The 20,623-nt window shown below is 47.4% G+C and overlaps 1 protein-coding gene across 1 annotated transcript in view; it reads right to left on the bottom strand.

Moving 5' to 3' along the window:
- Positions 1-17,029: 17,029 nt before the first annotated feature.
- LOC119441021 (uncharacterized) overlaps positions 17,030-20,623 on the bottom strand; it is a 58,561-nt gene continuing 54,967 nt past the window's right edge. Inside the window, exon 6 of the mRNA XM_049661461.1 lies at positions 17,030-17,284. Coding sequence (XP_049517418.1) covers positions 17,121-17,284 — 164 coding nt within the window. The 3' untranslated portion in view covers positions 17,030-17,120. The remainder of the gene's footprint in view (positions 17,285-20,623) is intronic.

The raw sequence follows: 20,623 nt of genomic DNA, 5'->3' as shown, positions 1-20,623 counted from the left end.
TGCAAGGCTCACCATTTGCAGAATCATTTTTTCGCGGAGGTCGACCTGCAAAATTGATCGCATCATTCAGTGGCGAAGCCACATCACACATACATACGCACAAAAAAAAAACAATGTTTAACCTCTCGTACGGGAAAAAGAGTTCCTCGGTGGACTTATCGACATCGACATTGGGACGCGATGACGGCTTCTTCCGTGCACGATGTGTGTTCGTATTCATTTACGAACATCGCCTCGGCCGCGGCATGCTTGCGCCAGCCCCTGCAGCCAGCTTTGCATGTACAACTTGCGTGCAATACATTTTGTCATTTGCTGGCGATGATGATGATGTGTGGGGCTTTTTGGCGCGAGGTCCAGTGATGGCCAAAGAGTGCCAAGAAATGGTGTTGGGAAGTCGATGATGCGGTGAATGACAAGTGTCAGATCTAGCAAGGCTGTATAGAGGCCTAAAATATTCCGTCTAAGGTCCGTAATATTCGTATACAGGTGTTAAAATAACGTCAAGGACGAGTGTGTGAGCGATGACCATAAAATGTATTCTAAAATGAAATAAGACGAAATATAAAAATTGACAGTCACTTTAGCATACGCCAAAGAGGGTGAAGGCGAAACCCTGCGTGCTCACGAGACATTCGTTAAGTTACTTGACATTCTCATTCGAATGCATCGTCACTTCTTATGACTTGTTCTTTCTGACCAAAGGTCGCGGGTTCGAGTGCCTGAATTGACGCTACCTTAATTAACACTGTCTTAATTAACCTCGCCGTAATTAACACCAATAGACATGGGTATGACTCCCACAAAGGTCGTGGGTTCGAGTGCCTTTATTAATTCTATATTAGTTAGCTGTGCCTTAATTAACTTCGCCTTAACGCCAAAAGTGGTCGGTTCTACTCCCACATAAGCTCGAAGGTTCGACTCGCACCGAAGGTCGTGGTTTCGAGTGACTTACTTTATCTTCATTAACACGGTGACGACGACCCGCGCACCATCAGAAATGATGCGCGAGCGTTGCTTGCTTACTCAGAGAAGACGATGACGACGGTGACTCGCACACCATTGAATAACCCTCAGGCTACCCAGGAGGCTGTTCATGCTGCTACCCCATTGTACCAGACCTTCTCGGACGTAAGGCAGTTCGGCCGAAGAGGCATTGTTTGTAGGTCACCAGACCAGACATGTGTTTCGGACTTACTCAAGTGCACATCTTTCGCAGCAATTCCGGTGCGTCCCTTTATCCCTACTCACCTCGCGTGCACCATGGGAGTAGTAAGAGGTGTCGACTCAAGTCTAACCCCACAGAAACATTGTAAAAGTTATCTGCAGCTGGAGTGATTGCCGTATATCGCTGTAATCGAGTCTTGGACAATACCAGAGTACCAACCGAATCAGTGAATCAGTTTGCCGGCACTTTCTGCCCCTCAGAGATCAAAATATGGCCCCCTGTATTCAGAGTAGATCCACTTGCACCACGTCCGCTTCAATGTCGCAATTGCTGGCGATTTGGCCATAGTATCGGTGCATGTAAATCAAGCCAACGTTGCTCCACATGTGGGGATAGCCATGCTCTCAGTGATTGCACTTCCCAAAACGAGAGAAGCTGCCTTTGGTGATGGAAACCATCCGGCTGATTACTCTAACTGTTCTGTGCGTGTTCAAGAAGTGCGGATCCTCGAAGTTATGGACAAAAGACGCTGCTCCAGAAGAGAAGCTGCAAACATTGTAAATGAAAAAACATTTGGCTATGCTGGAGTTACAGCTAAACAAAATACGATACCTGACTCAGCTCTCACTGCAGCCATAGAAAATGCTGTTCAAAAGGCCGTGGCTAAGGCAAGGGATCAGTTGTTGGTAAACCTTGGGGAAAGCATCGCACAGGCTATTTCCTCGCAAATGAATACGTGAATACAAGCTACTGGTCTATCCTCGGTCGCAAATCAACTTATAAATTCGGGGCAGCAATCTGTCGAGGGAAAGACACAACTGTCTCGGGAGATGGCACAGCGTGCAATAGTTCCCCTCCCACTCATTCTGCTTCCGACAACCAGACCATACATGATTTTGAAATGAAAGACGCAGAACATAATGCTCGTGCTCAAAAAACTGCTTTGTCAACAATAAGTGAGGATTCTTCCTCACTTCCCCATCCGAAGTCAAAGAGATGTCAGTCGAAGTTTACATTGGAGGATAGTGCATCAAAGAAGTCCCCTTCGTCAGCAGCAACTTCTTCATCATAGGATTGTTAAAGGTTTTTCAGTGGAACTGCCGCTCGCTATTATCAGCTTCTGTAGATTTGTTTTCTCTTACGAACCAACTTAATCCAGATATAATAGCATTACAGGAAACTTGGTTGACAATGGAGAAAAAAATTTATTGAAAATTTTACAGATCTTTTCTACTAGACCACCCTTGAAGAGGGGGTAGACTAATTATATTTATTTCGACTAAAATATGTCATAAAGCCAAAATTTTATTCGAATTGATGGATTCTGAGTGCAAAATTCTGGCTATAGAACTGATTCTACCTGGATGTTCCCCTCTTTCTATTGTAAATACTTATTTTCCTTCCGGTGTACAGGACACTCGCTCTCTTGGCAGTATTCTAGCTAGCTGTGGGCGGGATGTTTTATTTACTGGGAATTTCAATTCGCATCATGTTTCATGGGGTTTAAAGACAGATTCATGCGGTAAGCGCTTGTGGAATTGGCCATTAGATAATAACCTTTCTTGTGTAAATTCTGGGGCAACTGCATTTGTGCGTGGCCAAATTCAGTGTGCACAAATTACAGCTCTAGTAACTTTAGATATATCAGAAGCTTACGATAGTGTAGAAGACGAAGTGTTATTGAATCGAATAATTAACCTTGATTTCCAAAAATACATAACAAAATGGTTTAGCGAGTTTCTGAATGACCTAGAATTTTATTGTTCTTTGAAAGGATGTTCATCACATCGACACCGACAATCTCGTGGAGTTCCACAAGGAGCTGTCACGTCCCCTTTATTATTTAATATATTATTCAGCTCTATACCTTGCCATAATGACATATACACATATGTCTACGCAGATGACATTGCGTTTTTTGCATCTGAGATTGACATCCACTCTTTATATATCCGATTGAAAACATACCTGTGCGCCATAGAAAACTGGTTACTGAATATTCGCCTCTCTCTAAACGTCAGAAAATGCTCAATAATAGTTTTTCCTTTAATAGATCAAATACATATAAACCTAACCTATCGCCTGCAGAACATACCTACGGTGTACTCGATAAAATACCTGGGCATAATATATGATGACCGGCTAAATTGGCGCAAGCACATTGAACACATAAGTAAAAAAAGGGGTGCGAGCGATTGGAATACTAAGAAGGCTTTGCAACAGTCGACCAGGAATGAGGAGAGACTCCCTTGTGATGATTTATAAAATGTACATACGGCAAATTTCGGAATTCGGATGTGTTCTATATTCAGGTGCGCCGGCATTCAAATTACATCCTCTTGTTCTTCTGGAACGGGAAGCTTTACGCCTGTGTCTTGGATTGCCAAAGTTCGTTGCCAACAATGTATTATACCTAGAAACACATTTACCTTCTCTTTTGTGCAGATTTCGGTTATTAACGGTCCAAACCTTCTTAAAAATGTATGGATCTCCTATGAAATTACAAATCATTTTTATTTCCCAGCCTGCAATATTTTTTCGATCTTCCTGGCCCAAGTTTCACACTCCTCAGGTCGTTTTCGTGCAAGCACTATTTGGTCCCTTAGATGTACGGTTATGTGAAATTCCTCCAATTTGCAGTGAGAGAGAGAATATCCAAATTATTTTCGATGATATATATCCTAACAACGCAAAACTCCTTCCTTACAATATATTAAATGGGCTATTAGAAAATCACTTATTGGAGTTAAAAATAAACGCCATCATAGCGACAGATGCCTCGCAATCAGAAGAAATATCTGGAATTGGAATTTTCTCTTCCGCTTTTGACTTGCCGTTCTCCTTAAGACTTCCAGACTACATACCAGTATTTATAGCTGCGTTTCAGGTGGTTACATTGGCTCTACGAAAACTGCACTCATCAATCTCGGAAGTTGTAATCGTAACGGATTCTCTGGTATTATGGTCAGCTCTCACTGCAAATAGTGGCTCACAAGTTTCAGGTACATTTTAATGTCTTATACTTTCTAACTTAGCAATAATTAGATTGGTATGGGTGCCTGGACACAAAGGATTAGTTATCAATGAATTAGCTGACGGCTTAGCGAGAGCTGCCCTTAGTGATCCAATCCTTCCGATTCTTCCTGTATCAGCTTACATAACCGCGGCTAGGTTCAGGAGACGGGCAGTCATGCAAGACTCCTGAAACCTGTCATTAATAAATCTGACTGATTATCGACAGACACCTCCTGTTTCCTTGGAACAGAAAATTCTGTTAAAAGAAAGATTCTGTAAAATAGAAAACTTGAAGTCCTCTTTAACAAATTCAGATGTTGCATTCCTGCATTAAACTTTCTTGTACATCGCTCTGGTCTGGCGCCCTCCTCCTTGTGCTGATACTGTGGTGAAGACGCAACAATAGAACACTTCTTCCTGTCCTGCCGCCGTTTTTCCTCATTAAGAAAACACGCTTTAGAAGAAAAATTTCACCGTGCTGGGTTGAACATTACGATACCCAATATTGTACCCTTGGGTGCCTCTCCTCTTGGACATTGTCATAGGGATGTTGGCACAGCTGTTGTGGGGTATATAAATGAATGAGGACGATTCCTTGTTAAATTCTTAAATTTCATGTGAATAAATTCCTTTAGTCATTCAAATTTTTTCAAAAGTGATCCTTATTAGACTCCGATAATTGTTTTCCTTCAATCACCCGATTCTTGGCCAATCCCCCATAGTGGGTACGAGCCACTCTCGAAGGCAAGCAAGCAAGCAAGCAAGTCTCTGCCCTGTAAATCTCTTTCCAAATTATCATAAACACTATACTTCACCCTGATTTAGTTTTCCGTCTAGTTTTTTTTCTCCATCTCCCCCTTCCGTTTAACCTTTAACCGCCGGCTTCTTGGCCAATCCCCCGTAGTGGGTAAGCGCCACGGATGAGGATCAAGCAAGCAAGCAAGCAAGCACACCATCGCAATTGTTGCGTGAACTTTTGCATATAGGTAAGACACGATGCCGGGTCGGTGTAGTAAGTAAATTACTACACCGAGTCGTCATTCTGTACGATTTCGCTTCGACGACATGGTTTTCCTTCAAGGACGTTGAAGGTCGACTGAACGATGAGACATAAGGCTTTCGCCTTCAAAAAAAAAAAAATGTCACAGTTTCGCCCTAAGGGTGAAGCAATGAATGCGATAGCAACACAGCAATGTCATAGGAAGTAAGGTGAGCGGCCTTGGTAGCAATATGAATTGTAGTAAACATGAGCTGATTAAGTAAGCAGGTGTGCTGCGGCGTAAGTAGACCGACATGAAGAGAGACTCGATGACCACGAGAAGGCGCGTGTGAAACGGTGGTGTTGATGAGAAGCGCTTACCGTGGGCAGCGCGTGCGAAGGGACACACCTGTAGTGCTGCACTGCCGATCTGGGCAGCATTGCATGTGTAGCGTGCGTTGGAAAATGTGGCCCGACTATTACTAACTGAATGAACAAGCGTGGTGTGAGCGCGCACAAACAAACATGAATAGATCACACTGAATGACTGTAGCCAACGACTGTCAAAACGCTGGCAGCGCAACGTACCTTCGGCCGCGCAGCGGGCGAAGGTACGTACGGTCTATCGCTTCAACGGAAACTGAGCGGCGCATAAAGGTCAGAGCCGTGTGGAGATAAGAGGCGGTGCGGTCGAACGAACGACGAGCGCGGTTGTTGGCAGCGTAGAAGTGCGCCCCCCCCCCCCCCCCCCCCCCCCCCCGCTCCCTCCGGCGCTGGCTTCCCGCTTCCTTGCTTGCGCGTGGGAGAGATAAGAGACTGTTCGGACGAGCGACGAGCGCGGTTGTTGGCAGAGAAGTGCCCCCCCCCCCCCCCCCCCTGCTCCCTCCGGCGCTGGCTTTCCGCTTCCTTGCTTGCGCGTGGGAGATTGAGTGCGTTCGCTCTCCGTGATAGCGCGCGTCCCCGCACGCTTCCGCTCGGGGCATACGGCGCGCGGCGAAGATTTTATCTATACGGAACCTCACGGCGACGGCGACGACGACGGCGACGACGACGCCGACGGCAGAAATCCGGTTGAAGTGTCCATATAATTGCTATCGCAATAAAATCAGGCAAGTTTGCACTCGGTCGCGCGAAGCTTAGGCCAGCGAAGCTTACTGGCTGCTACTAGCTAGGTATGAACTTGGTTGCTGCTAGGTCTTGGTTTAACTTAACTACGCATGTAGGAAGGTATTCTCGAGCGATCATTTTCGGAGGTACTTTCCCTTTCGCAACATTTCGCGTGACTAGTGCTGGACGCGTGGGCGCCTACGAGCGACAGCGCTCCTGGCATGCCACGAACGCAGGCAGGCTAACCAAGTTCGGTACATTGCCAAGAACGCTGTCCCTTGCCGACGCCGAACGCCTTGGCGACATTTAGCGTGACTAGCGCTGGACGCGTCGGCGCCTACGAGTGACAGCGTTCCTTACATGCCACAAACGCAGGCAGGCTAACCAAGGTTGGCACAGTGCCAAGAACGCTGCTGCTTGCCGACGCCGAATGCGTTGGAGGCTAGCCGCTCGATATCCATCGGCGAGCTTCGCTGTGTCTTGAGCTTTGCGCAGCCTAGTGCACAGTTGCGTGCTTTTATTTTTTTTCTCCTGGCTCAGTGCGCCGCGGAGAGAAGAGAGACAGGGGTCGGGAAGGCAGGAAGCTGGCGAGGTGGAGACCGCGTGCATCCTGCTTTTCCGTGTTGCCATGGCTACCACGGCTACGCACCACAAATTACGGCTGGCTTAAACAGCTTCGCTGTTAAAATGCGTCGATTCCACTAGCACTACCGCCTCACTAAGAGCCTTGAGAACAAGGGTCTAGAGGTACGTGCTCTACCAAACAGTAGGCTCGCAGCAATACCCTCTAGATATAGGGAGGGCTGCAAATCTATTGGACTAAATAATAACATGCAACACAACATCATTTAAAATGTTAAGCACTGCCTTGGTTTAAACAGAGGTTCGCGGCCACGAAATAGTGTCGGATGTAAGGGGATATGTTGTTTGTATGCCAAAGGAAAGTGCCGTCTTCGCTCTGCTTCTGCTTCCCGGTACTCCAGCAAGACGTGGAGTACGGTGAGCCTTTCGCTTCATCTGTCCCAGAGGGCAGGTTCAGAGCCAGTTAGAAGGTATGAAGGTGTAGCATATGCACCTATTCTGACGAGGCAAACTAGAACTTCAGATAGTCGTGACTTTGTTAATGATGGCCCCCTAAGCGTGGCTTAATTACATGGAGCTTATTCAATGTTTGCTCATCCCACAAGTGTTGCCAATAGTTCCTGAGTTTTTATTGCGATAGCAATTATATGGACACTCAAAAGCAGATTTCTGCCGTCGGCGTTGCCGTCGGCGTCGCCGTCGCCGTGAGGTTCCGTATGACGTCAATGGAAATGAAATCGTCGCCGCGCGCCGATCGCTGTATGTGCGAGTGAAAGGGCGCGAGGGGCGCGCGCTTTCACGGGAAGTGAACGCACGGCGGAGAACAAACGTGCGTTCTGCGCCGTGCTCGCTTAATGGCTGCAAAAGTAGGCGTCTCTTTCCTCCTTTACAATCACCATATATGTAGAGCAAACGCGCCTTCTTCCGACGCGCGAGAGGCCGTGGGGGAGGGGGGAGGGGGAGGGAAGGGAGGCGACGTTTAGCTGCGGCACTAAGTGCCTATTTATATCAGAGGCTCCGGCAACAGTCACCAACGCCGCGCGCATTTTGTGCGAACGCGGGCAAAACGCCGACGGCGTCGACAACAGTTCTGCGTGTTGTCGGTGCTGCTGCATGTCCAAGTTTATACAGCTGATAAAGCTAATATCATTACTCCATATAGCTCTCTACAAATTTGCTATCGCAATTGATGCTTCGCCTTTCAGGTGAAACTGCGACAACTTTTTTTTACGTAGGAATAGTTTCAAGTCTGTGGCCGGAACGTGTAAGGACGGATTGCTAGGGTTTGTTGCTATGGAGGTTGCCGCTTTATCGGCAAGCTCATTACCCTCTATACACCTGTGCCCAGGCACCCAACGTACTACAATCTGTTGGTTAGATGCATACGTATTACAGAGCAGTGAATAGAGGTCGTTTATTACAGGATTTTTCCGTTTTCGTTGCAATTGTAAAGTTTTGACCACACTTAAGGAATCTGTAAATATAATGACCTTTCGGAGCTTTGCTTTCCTATTGTGTTTACCAGCCGACAGTATTGCATAGGCCTATGCCGCGAAGGTACTGGTTTCAGGATGTAGAACGTCTCATTCCGAAAACGATCGGCCAATAGCCGCGTAAGAGACGCCGGCTTGTGACTTTGAAGCATCTGTGTAAAGCTCTGGGCAGGCGTACTTCAACTGAAGCTCTCGAAAGTGCATAGTATGTGCGCATCTGTGGCGTGATTTGTCACATCTACAAATGATGTGTCGCATTCAACAATTTGCAATTTCCGAGGCTGTAACAGCTTTCCTGACGCCATTAGAGGAGTTTTCTAGACTGGAACACCCATTTCCTCACTGAGGTTCCTTAAACGCAGTGAAAAGGGCTAGCTTATTGCAGGTCTGTTGTGAAAGAAGGTGGCACTAGTCATATCATATATTGTTGAATAGGAGGGGTGCTCATATCCAGCTATCCAGAATAGGAGGAGTGTACTTTCAGATAATACACGAAACTGGAGTATGACCTCTGCAGATGTAGTGACCACTTATTTGATTCTGTGCAGAGCCTTTTTATTGGGCTTGTCCTGAAGGCACCGGTCACCAGGCGGATACCTAGATGGTGAACAGGGTCCAGTATCTTTAGGGCGCTTGGAGTGGTAGACCGATACACTATGGCCCCATAGTCTAAGCGTGTGAGTATAAGGCCTTTGTATTCATGAGACACTGCCTGTCACTACCCCATGTTGTGTGAGACAGAATTTTAAGAATGGTAATTGTTCTGTGGCATTTCTTCTTGAGGTATTTTATGTGTGGTATGAAGCTTAGTTTAGAGTCTAAAATGATGCCCAAACATTTTGTTCGGTGTTCACAGGCAATCGCTGCCTTTGCAGCTCTATGTCAGGATCCGGGAGTAAGCATCTTTCTTGACAATAGGACGTAAGAACGTTTAAGGAGATTTAACCTAATGCATTCTCAAATTCCCATGTTGACACTTTATTGAGACCGATTAGCATCTGTCGCTCGCGGACTGCGAGGTTACAAGATTTGAATCCCATCTGCGCGCCGTCAACGTAAGTAGAATAAAACATATTTCGTAGAATGCATGCACGTAGAGAAATTACTATAAACAGAGTGCAACTAAGTACGCCAGCTTGTGGTGCATCAGTTTTCTGAACATATGGCATGGATAGTGCATCGCCAGCTCTAACACGGAATGTGCGGTTGAACAGGCAGCTTTTGATTATATTAAGCATATCGCCAGGGATGCCCATTCCTGAGAGGTCTCTCAAAGTTCCGTAGTGCCAAGTTGTATCATGCGCTTTTTCGATGTCCAGGAAGACGACCAGAAAAAATTGTTTGTGAACGAAAGCGTCACGAATGCATGCCTCAATATGTACGAGGTGGTCGGTTGTAGAACCGTTACCTTGTCTAAAACATGACGATTAATCTGTGACGATTAATCTGACGATTAAGCTGACGATTAATCATCTTTTCATATAACTTGGAGAGGCAGCCTGTTAGTGCTATGCGCCGGTAACTTGCGACTTAGGACGGATCTTTTCTCTATTTCAAGACAGGTACCACAATAGCTTCTTTTCGTGAATCTTGAATGTACCCTGTTGCCCAGATCCTGTTGAAAAGGGTCATTAGTACTACTTGTGCATCAGGACGAAGATGTTTAATCATTGTGTACATGACTCTATCAACTCCCAGGGCAGACTTCATAGAGGAGTTCAACGAAGGTTTGAGCTCGGCAGTGCTAAATGTTAGCTTATATTGTTCATTGGGGCTACATTTACGGTTCAGCGCCTCATTTTTTCGCTACAGCTTTGTGTTTGAGGAATGCCTCTGAGTAATTTGCCGAACTGGATACACGCTGGAAATGTAATCTTAGTGCGTTAGCCTGGTCTTCCAAGGCTGTGGCCTTGATTGTCCACCAACGGCAAAAGGTCGCCGACTTTATAATTTCCTTGGTTTCTTCCACACTTTTACTTCCTGCGCGCTTATACTCGAGATGTATTTTCCCCAGCTCTATTTTTGGGCTGTCCGTCGCCATGCACCTGCCTTGCGACTTCACGTGCTTTAAATTTAAGAGATTTTCTACGGTTGGGGACTTACGTAGCAAGCTCCACGCCATCTTTTGAGTCTTACGAGCAGTCCTACATTCTTCATTCCACCAGGAAACACTTCTTTTTTGGGGCCCCCATTTGTTTGTGGTGTGCACTCGAATGCGGCGTCAATTATTAAAGCGGTAAAAAGGGGGACGTATTCTGAAACGTTCCGCTTGGGCGATAGTTCACCTAGGCGACAATTTCGCCTTCAGGCGCACTCTGATTGGCTGGTTGAGCAGAATTGAATAAGCTGATTGGCTGGTTGAGCCCTACGTCATTCAATTCTGCTCAACCAGCCAATCAGCGTGCGCCTGAAGGCGAAATTGTCGCCTAGGCGAACTATCGCCGAAGTGGGACGTATTCTGAAACGTTCCACTTCCGCGATAGTTACGTATAATTGTGCGGGGCGCGTTTTCTTGTGTGTGTGAACCGATTTGTTTTTTTTTTTTACTTTGTTAGACCCGATTTCATTCGTTATTGCGGCGAGATGAGCGTGAACGCAGTCACGATCGAATAATAAAAACACACGAGAGGAAATACACATTTATTTTCGCTGCAGCAGTTTTTTCACGTTTAACGTTTCTGTTTTAGTACCTACAAGAGCCTCATTTAGCTGTAATTACGCTAGCCATCCTGTGTGGCAAGGACGCGTATAAGGACGGAACCACGTCGCTTTTACGCAGCCGCTCCCATTCATCAGCGACCGCCGCCCACAACTCATCAACACTGCTGTTGTGCAAGTATTTCATTGCCAGTGACTTTTTCATCAGTGCCAATATGTTTATGCTTAAATTATGTTTAAATCTGGGCTGTTGGGAGGCCAGTCAAGAGTCATAATTCCTTTATCTTCCAAAAGAGCTTTAACCAGCACGGGACTTCCATCGTGCTGAAATACAAAACGCCCGTGCAGAAACGGCCCATTTAGAATAAAGGGCACCATTACGGTGTTTATGACGTCGCAGTAAAACTCGGCATTGAAACGGCCCTCTATCCTTTCTATGGAACCTAAGCCCTCGCGCGACAACATGCCCCACACGTTCACCGCACAGCGCCCGCTGGATCGCCCACCATGCACGTAATCTTCGTGATACCTGTAAATAATAAAGAAATAAGCCGCTTACATTTTTGTTCTCAGTTTTTCAAACCCGCTTGCATAAAAATATTTGGTGATAATCGGCAGCTTCTTATTATTGAGTGAAATACATCCGGGAGCCTCAAGGAAGATAAAAAATTACTGATAATTCGTAGGCCGCCAAACTCGGTGTTGCTGGTCCCAGCGTGTGCGGAAGGTGCTCTCGTCGCTGAACACCACTATGTTCCAGTCGGCCGCCGACCAGGTGCGATGTTGCTCGTCGAACGAGAGGCGTAACTGGCAGTGTGCGGAGAGAAGGGGCTTTTGGGCCGAGATAGGGCTGTAGAGGCCTGCTTCTTCCAGACGACGCTTAATCAGCCGCTCACTCACGTTTAAACGGAGGTTGTCGCGAATCTCCCTTGCCGTCTGAAAGGAGTCCGCTACACATGCCGCGACAATTAGCAGGTTCTCTTCAGGCGTCGTCGCTCGAGAAGACGTGAGGCGTGGGGCGTCGTGGAGGCGGCCCTGTTGGGCGATGGCTTGGCAGATTCGGTTTACCGTTGCCAACGACCGGCGCATCTTTTTCGCAATTTCACGTTGCGATACCCTGGATTTCGACATTTCAATAATAGCAATCCACTCTTCTAACAGTACGAGTGACATTGTGGTTACTTCTCGAAAAAAAAAAAAGACTACCAACTGCCGTCTACGAAATTAGGTAACAAGTGTGTTTCAGGTTTCATGATGTCCCGTTTATATTCACTTTTGCCGGTTACGTCATAAAAAGATTGGCCTTGACGCGACAAAAGGTTTCCAGATGAGGTAGATATCGCAGAAAACGCACGCGTGAAAGCTGCTCAGTAGCGTAGCAGACGAAACTAGCTGATTCACATGGCAGCAGCGAAGGGCACTCTCGAACACATGTTTTACCTCATACAGTTAGTATACTGACTCTAGAGGAAAAGCTGGGCGAAAAAAGCGGGGACCGCACAGGCGCCGTCATGTTGCTACGACTCATTTTTGTAGCACTAAAATATTCAAAATATAGTGCAAAAGGAAGCACCTACACGTAGCACTTAGGCACGGACAACGTTTGAAGTTCACTCGGTATATTTTTCAGAAAGATCGGATGGCTATTTAGAAAATTTTGATGCAAAATTTACGGTGTACTAAAGGCTGCGTTTGCAGGCGCCTTAACTAGATGGCGCTACCGTACTGACGGAGGCTCGGGATCGCGTTGCTTGCGCGCCACGTCTGAATCGCATCTCCTCGTCTGCGCATGCACGCCTGCATAGGGTAGCAACATGGCAGCGCTCTTGCGGTTCCCGATTTCAAAACATGGGCGCTATGGGAAGCTTGTCCTCTAGAGTTGGGTATATTACACAGTTTTAGTATTGCGGAAATGGCCCCACGCTAAACGCAAAAATAAGCGAGGTCTGACTGCGCAAGCTCAGAACGCTATTTCAGTTTTGCGCGTAGCGTGCGTCCACTATTTTTTCGAATTTAGCGGAGACGCTATAACACTCGCCAAGTTTTTAGCGTTGCAAACATGGCGGCACCCTCGGAATTGACGGCTGCCCGCTTCGCAGAAATGACTCGCTGTTTTACAAATAAATGGTGCTGCTGGTTTTCGCTCCGGGTATTCTGGCTTCGGTAACGGCATACGGACCATAAGACAACGTTGTTTTCGCTGTCGATTCTAGGTTAAGCGCACTCCACATGTACAGTGAAAGCGTAACTTTGCCTGTAAACGCTCGTCAGCCTGAGGCAAGAAATCTTAAAATTATTGTTGCCCAATTTATTTTACTAATAATTGTTTACGTCCTTCAATTGTTTTGAACTTAGTAACAGCGTCCGATACGTCTCAAAGTTGCTACCCATTAATTTCCGTGCGCGAGCGCTTGACCATGCAAGGCTTGGTGTGGATCCAAAGGGCTAGTTTGGTTGTCGAGCTGCTCAATTTGCTGCTTTGACTACTCGCAGCTAGATGGCGCGGCGAAGTTTTGCGCTTAGCGGCGCATCGTTGTCTTCCACTGTACTAAAACTCTGTCGAACAGCGTTCCGCAAAGATTTAGCGTGCGTAACACGCTAACGCTAACGCAAGCATTTTCGGCAATACTAAAACTCTGTGTTAACTCAATGTTTTACCCCATCGTAGATTTCCGTTCTTGCGGCTGGGCTGCGACACCAGTATCTGTCGTCTGCTGTTATTTTGTTTCAGCTTAGGTTGCCCATGACTGTACATCGTGGCAGCTCTAGGCAAACCCTACGCGCCTGGGCCTCAGCCCTTTCGAGTGTACCGATCTTAGTTCTGCAGGTCTAGCAGCACTGCCAAGCTGTACCTGAGATGCCCGAGAAACAGCGTCCGGTACAGTTGCATCATCACGTGTACTGAAGCCACGGCTGACAACGTATTACAACGGCTGACAAATGCACAAAACCATTTCAACTCCCTTCATGCAGCGTGCCTCTGCGTCGCACAGCGCCCCGACGCCGTACATTTTAAATGCGAAGCATTTCTTGCCGGCGGCTCTGTCGTGCCGCGTCCCACATCCCCACAGCGCATGCGCGTCCCCTCCCCCTCTCTCTCCTCTAGGAAGCCCCCTTTCTCTCCTATAGGAATCCGGAGCTCGACAGGTGGTGCGACAGCTGCATACACCGCTGGGGGCGCCACGGTAGTTCCGCGGTATGAAAATGACGGAGCGCGCGCGCCTCATTAGACAGTTTTAGTTTAGCGTTTGCAAGCAAACGTAAACGCATTACGGACGTAAAAAATAGCGTCGTCTTCACTGCGCATGCTCAGAACGTTATTCTGTTTCTGCGGTTTACGTGCGCTATGTTAACGTACGTTATTTGGCGAGTTTAACGTTCGTAATGTTTACGGACGCTAAAAAATAACGTTGTCAAACATGGTGGCACCACTGGCTCCCGCTTCAGCATGAATTCTCGTGATGGTTGCGCTCTCCCTCGCGTAGATCACCAGTAACTATAGAAATAAGCTTTCGCTTTCTCTAAACTCACCTGAAACGCTAGTTTTGAGGGCATAGCGCGCCCAATTTCCGAGATCGTTCGGCGATTCCGGCGACCGTAAGCCTATATGCGACGCGTCCGCATACGTTGCCGTATAGCAACACCAGGATGGATGCTAATGGATTACCTTGTCTAGGACGGGTTTGGCAAAACTCAAAGTCGCTGGCCGTGCCATGGTAACGCGATCTTATTCTTGGAAAACAGTCTGCAAAATGGAGGCTGTACCACCAACAGGTGTGACACGCTTGCGCTTCACCGAGAAAGACGATTTAGCTCTTCTCCGTGAAATGAATGCTTGCAACCCGCTTCGAAATCCATCAAAATGGCAAGAGATTACGAAAAACATGGAACTTGCGACGAAGAAGGTGTTCAGCGCAAGAACTCTGCGTAAGAGATGCAAGCTTCTGCTAGCGCATTTCGCCAAGAGCGACCGGGCATGTCTACGAAAGTAAGTGAGCAGCCTCGATTCTGCAGAATGTAAACACACAAACAAAAAATAACGTTATGGTGTCTAGATGGGTAGGTGCGCCGACCGGGGCCCGTCTGGAGCGCAGTTCACCGCTTCTTCGCGTCATGACGCTCACCGTCTGCCACCTGTAGCAGACGACGCGCGCTGCGGAACCGCGCGTCGTCTGCTACAGGTGGCACACGGTGAGCAAATAATAAACCCCGTATTGGAATAGTTGTATGTCGTCTGTTCGCGTCAGCTTGAAAGGTGAGTAGCTCTGAGTCTCTCTTACTGTTTGAAAGTTCCTAAGATATTTGAAATGTGCAACATCATTTCGTTCGACACACTTGAAATGACTCTGTAGTGGCGACCGAAGAAGTCTTGTAAGTCACACAGGCGGTTCGGGTAGGCCAGGAGACGCAATCACATGTACAGGGCTTCCTGGGCAGACACTCTCACTCCTTGAGCGCTTGTCACGTAGTCCGGCACTTGCGATGCTTTCACGAGAACAGGCAAGTCTTGATTTTCAAATCGGAATTGGCGACGGAACGTGTGGTCATGATGGCATCAATGTTGAGGAGCCCATTCCTGGCTGCATACAACCTGGTCTTGGGTCGCGCTCGCGCATCTTAATTGCTTCCTTGTCGTGCCAGCTTAGGTAAGCCAAGCAAAAAGGGTCCCAAAGAACACTTGAGCGCTCCATGAGTTTGCGAACAGGAACAGAACCTGCTGCTGAATCGTTTTCGCGACGTTCTCGCGCACACATAAACGGATTGGCCACTTCCTCGGCTACATGTGACTCGCTTGTAGCCAAGACAGGAATTGATTGTTGATTTAGGCAAGAGATGGCGCTACGTCCGCTTACGTTTTATATTACGTTTACGTTCTCGGAACGTTAAACTAAAAGTCCTTAAGCGACGCACACCCTAACGTCCCGTAAAGTGTTTGCGTTTAGCGTACGTAAGTCGAGAAACGCTAAACTAAAACTGTCTATTCTCTCTCCTGTGCAGCTCCGCGATGAGCGCTCGGGCCGCTGCCGCGAAACCATTTCCCGCTCAAGCTAACCATCTCCCCGCTGCTTCGCATCCAGACATGGTTCCCTTTAGCGGGAGATGGAGTAATCTTTTGTTTCTCGCGGAGCCCGCTAGGTGGCGCCACAGCGCAATGCAAAAGGCGGATTAGTTCGGGACCACTTTTAGTTTGAAGTTTCGCAACCCATTTGAAACTACCTTGTCTAATTACGTGGAGCCAGGCATTTCTGCTACGCAAGATTGGACTGGGCGGAGCTTTTGCCTGCCGCTATAAGCACCTCATCGGGTGGACGAATAGCCACGATTGCGAGCATTGCCAGATGGCTGAAACACTGGAACACATATTATGTGACTGCCCAGCATATATGCCGGAGTGACGGACGCTGGACAGTTTGTTAGCCAGCAGTGGAAGGTAACCGCTGTCGGAGGGCGCAGTTCTCGGCCAATGGGCTGACAATTCAACTGCGAGGTAGACGATAAAAGCGCTGTTGATGTTCCTGCATGGCATGAAACTAGACGAGCAGCTCTATTAGGGCCACCGTCTAATCTACATAAGCACTCACCACTTCTCTTGTGATCATCATCCATCCCAATACTTTCATTCCCCTTCCTTCTTCCCCAGTGCAGAGTAGCCGACTAGAGAGCACAAGCTTAGGTCGACCTCGCCGCCTTTCTCGTAAATGAAAATTATCTCTCTCGTTTTTTCGCTGTGTTCGCACGCGCAGGCACAAGCACGAGTCACATGATTACGGACCCCAATTTTGGCCCGTATTGACAAAGTAGAGGTAGGCTGGGGGAGGCGGAAATTACATTTCTTAGTTCAAAGGAGCTGAAGTCCGTTTTCCAAGAATCACTACAGCAGTTCTTGACGGAGGGCGTCAACCAGTCGTGATAGCCAACCTCCTGGCAAAGGCCGCCAAGCAGTTATAAATATTTTTTACGACTGAAAAACTGACTTAACTTTGTGTCCCAAGCTCGGACTGAAAATTATTTGAAGAGATAGACAACAGGTATTAGTAGTTTATTTCTTGTATATCATAATTTATTACCCGGTGAGTAGGTAAATTTCTTCCTTTGGTTTCTCTTACCGCTTTGTCGGCGGTCAAATTTTATTTCCTCCCGTTTTGTTGCACAATTGCTCTTCATACATTTCCACCCAACTCTTACCGCACATCATAATGTAGAGCATTTGGCAGCATAGTGGCGGTCTGTTTGCATAGCGTTCTGTAAGCCACATTGAGCAACTTAGGTGCCTATTTTGTGGACCTGTAAAAAAAGAAAAAAAGAAGAAAAAGCTTGAGATTCACCATTACCTTAACCCACAAAAGATTATGCGGATCCCACGCATCCAAAGCTACAAAGATATCGTGAACTAGTTAATAAAGTGCTATAAATGTGCCCATTTCATTCCTGCATCTTTACCGCAAACGAAAGTGTCACGCGCATGTGCTCTGCGCAATGTGACAAATCTTATATTGTATTCTGTTTCTTCCTTTCTTTTTATGTGCTTTAACGTGCGGGCCATTTCATGGCCGATTTCGTGTTGTGGGTGTGCGCCTTAATATGGAGCTTATTATAATCATCACGCAGCGATCACCTCAAAAAGCTGGTTGCCGTTGGTACGATATGTACCGCCCGCTCCATGAGCAATCCCCCTTTGTATGTTCCGTTAATATGGCAACCATCATAATCAGGATATGACAGCCATCTGAAAGAGATAGTTTTCAGTGGCACAAAATAATGATATGTGCAATTGTGGCCTGAAGAAATGGGCTGCTCAAAGTCTCATTTGAAGAAATAAAACAGCATCAACGCTTTCCGTTTGGAAGCATACAGAGATGTTATGGCGCGTGCTTTTTCGTGCCAGTATACCGAACTAGATTTCGTAATAGATTGTCTGATGTTTGAATAACGCTAAAGAAAAGTCGCAATTTCACCTGAAGAACGAGGCATTGTTTACGATAGAAACGTATCAGACAGCTATACGAAGTAAGGTTAGTAGTCTTATCGACCGTATGAACTCTTGAACTCCTGCAAACATTCGTTTACTTACTAAATTAACAACCGGGGCGTCACGGGCGCACAGGCAAACATGAACACATCTCGCTCGATGACCGTGGACACTCGCTTTCAGCACGCTGGCGTGATAAAGAGCGAAAGCAGCGGGGAGCGAATTCCTCTTCGTGCTGCTTCCCGCTTCAACCCGAACTAGGCTTGCGAGAACACAGCGCCCACTAGGACATCAGCTATCTCGGGTTTTTTAGCTATTAAACCCACCACAGATTACCTCCAAGATAATACGTGTGTGGACGCGCCATGTGCAGCCGCGGACGGAGTATAAGCGGAGACGCGCGCTACCCTGCCCCTCCCCACCCTACCCAAGCGCACACACATCTCCTTGCTCCCCCCCCCCCCCCCTTGCGCACGCGAAAACTTGTCGCGCCACCTCCCCGCCTTCCTCCTTAGCGTGCGGGAGTAGACGCCGTCGGGCCAAGCCACCATCCTTCTCGGCTCACCTTCGCATGCTTTCCCTCGCACCTACATCATACAGCGCGCGGCCGCGATCTTCTCTGACTAGGACTTCGTACGGAACCTCACGGCAACTGCGACTCGCTGGTGGAAATTCACCTGGAGTGCTCATATATTGCTACCGTTATGCAATGTGTATTTCTCAAGGAGCAATTTGTTTTTTTTAAGCGTCCTATCTCTACACTTCCTGTGGCAATGCCGCCTTTACTAAATTCCTGCCGCGTCGCTCGTTTTCCCATTGGAGCGGAGGTTCTCGGAGTTCAGGGTAGTCGCGGAGAGACGGTGGTCGCTGCCGACCCTACTTCCTATTGCGGAGGAAGTGACGATTACGAGGCTGGCACGCGCTCGACCAATGGCTTGACGAGGGACCACAAGTCCTGCCTCCGGGATCGCAACAGACACCGCTGTAATCTCGGAGGTAGGGTCACGTGATTTAGGTCTGGAGCGGCCGCCGCAGCTAGCCCTCGTAGCCGACACCGGTGGAGAGGAGGAAAGAGGAGAGGGACAGGAACCAGCTTCTCGGGTGACGCGGCAGGCATCTTCTAAAGGAGGCATTGCCTGTGGAGACGTGGCAGGAGACTAAGAGATTCTTTGTTCTCTGGGCCACGAATTATAGATTGTGCAAAAAGCCAGAAACTCTTTATCATTCCTTAACTGATTGTCGTGACGCAGGATTCATTTTTTTGGTGTTCTACAGCAACCATCGAAGAAAGAATTAGAAAAAAAATCATATCACTCTCAGATACCCTGATGTGACAAAATACAGAAGTTCGCCATACGAACTCATTTTGCTTATAGGACTGCATAGTCTCTGGAGAGCATGACTGATGATACATGCCGAACCAACCTGAGCAACGAAGAACATCTTCCAGGAACAAATAATTCAAATACGTGGAATATAATAGCGTTCAGTGAATCTCTTGACTGGTTTCACCTGTTTGATTGCTGTTTAATTTGCCTCATTATTGCCTTGTGGTGTGTTTTGTTTAAGTGCTATGGTTTCGATTCCTTGTAACAAAGCAAAAAAAAACAACAGTTGTGGCCTAATGATTTCAGCACTTGGCTGCTGCGCTGGGGGCAGAGGTTCGAATCGCACCGCTGGACGCATTTGTACTTTTCTTTAAGTGTGAGAATGAATCCGCTCAGCGAGAGCCTGACCAGTGACCGACCGACTGACAGACAGACAGACCAACCGACCTCGGCATAACCCTGAGAAGGCATGCAAAGAAAGCTTCGATTTAAACATTGTCATTTCTCTGGCAATATAGGCTGAAACAATGACATAACTATAGCAACCAGGCTTCGATTTAGACAAGCGGAACTTTTTGCAGAATTTTCAATTACTTGGGGTGTAAGCAGCCTTCAACAATTTAATTTATTTTTTTTCTGAAAAAATGATAACTGTGGTGTTGCATCTTTTTAAACATTGATTCTATTAACGTCAAATTAATCATTCAGTCGTCGTCGGGCGGCGCTCACTTAAGAGCGCACGCATGGCATGGCCCAAAACCCAACGTCTCCCACGCTAAGAAGGATTTCTGGTAGTTTCCAGTGTAAAACATGCTAGACAATTCTCTTGACAAGTTGAGCTGCCGGGAATTAATGTGAAGCCTGCTCTAATGGGAAGTCGGGAATCGAGAATCCTGCACGTGCTCCTATAAGCACGTGCTCCTGTACGTGCACGTGGACACGCGGACACGTTTGTCCACGTGTCCTCCTCATCGATACCATTCTGGTGCTGTTTCATACGTCTATATAAGTTTCCGGTTGCACCAATATTGACGATAGATCTGAGCATGTTATGTTGTAGACCACGGTGTAAGAAGGTAGATGATCCGACGGCGGCGCGAGGCGCGGCCACTTAGTGTGACTCTACGCACGCTACCGCCGCAAGGGGCAGCACCTGTTCTGGGGGCCACTTTTTCGCTCGCTTTGCTGGTACCTTTATGGGCACGCGCGGCAGAGGTGCTTTAATTCGATGCATATATGTCGTTCGCCTGCTTAAAACGACTCTATTTGGTTGGAGGAACGTCCCTTTATATTTCTGCCGACATTCCGATTGACTCGATGCGGCGA

The sequence above is a fragment of the Dermacentor silvarum genome, chromosome 2, assembly GCF_013339745.2.
Source record: "Dermacentor silvarum isolate Dsil-2018 chromosome 2, BIME_Dsil_1.4, whole genome shotgun sequence".
Classification (NCBI taxonomy): domain Eukaryota; kingdom Metazoa; phylum Arthropoda; class Arachnida; order Ixodida; family Ixodidae; genus Dermacentor; species Dermacentor silvarum.
This window is presented reverse-complemented; position numbering and strand designations above follow the sequence as displayed.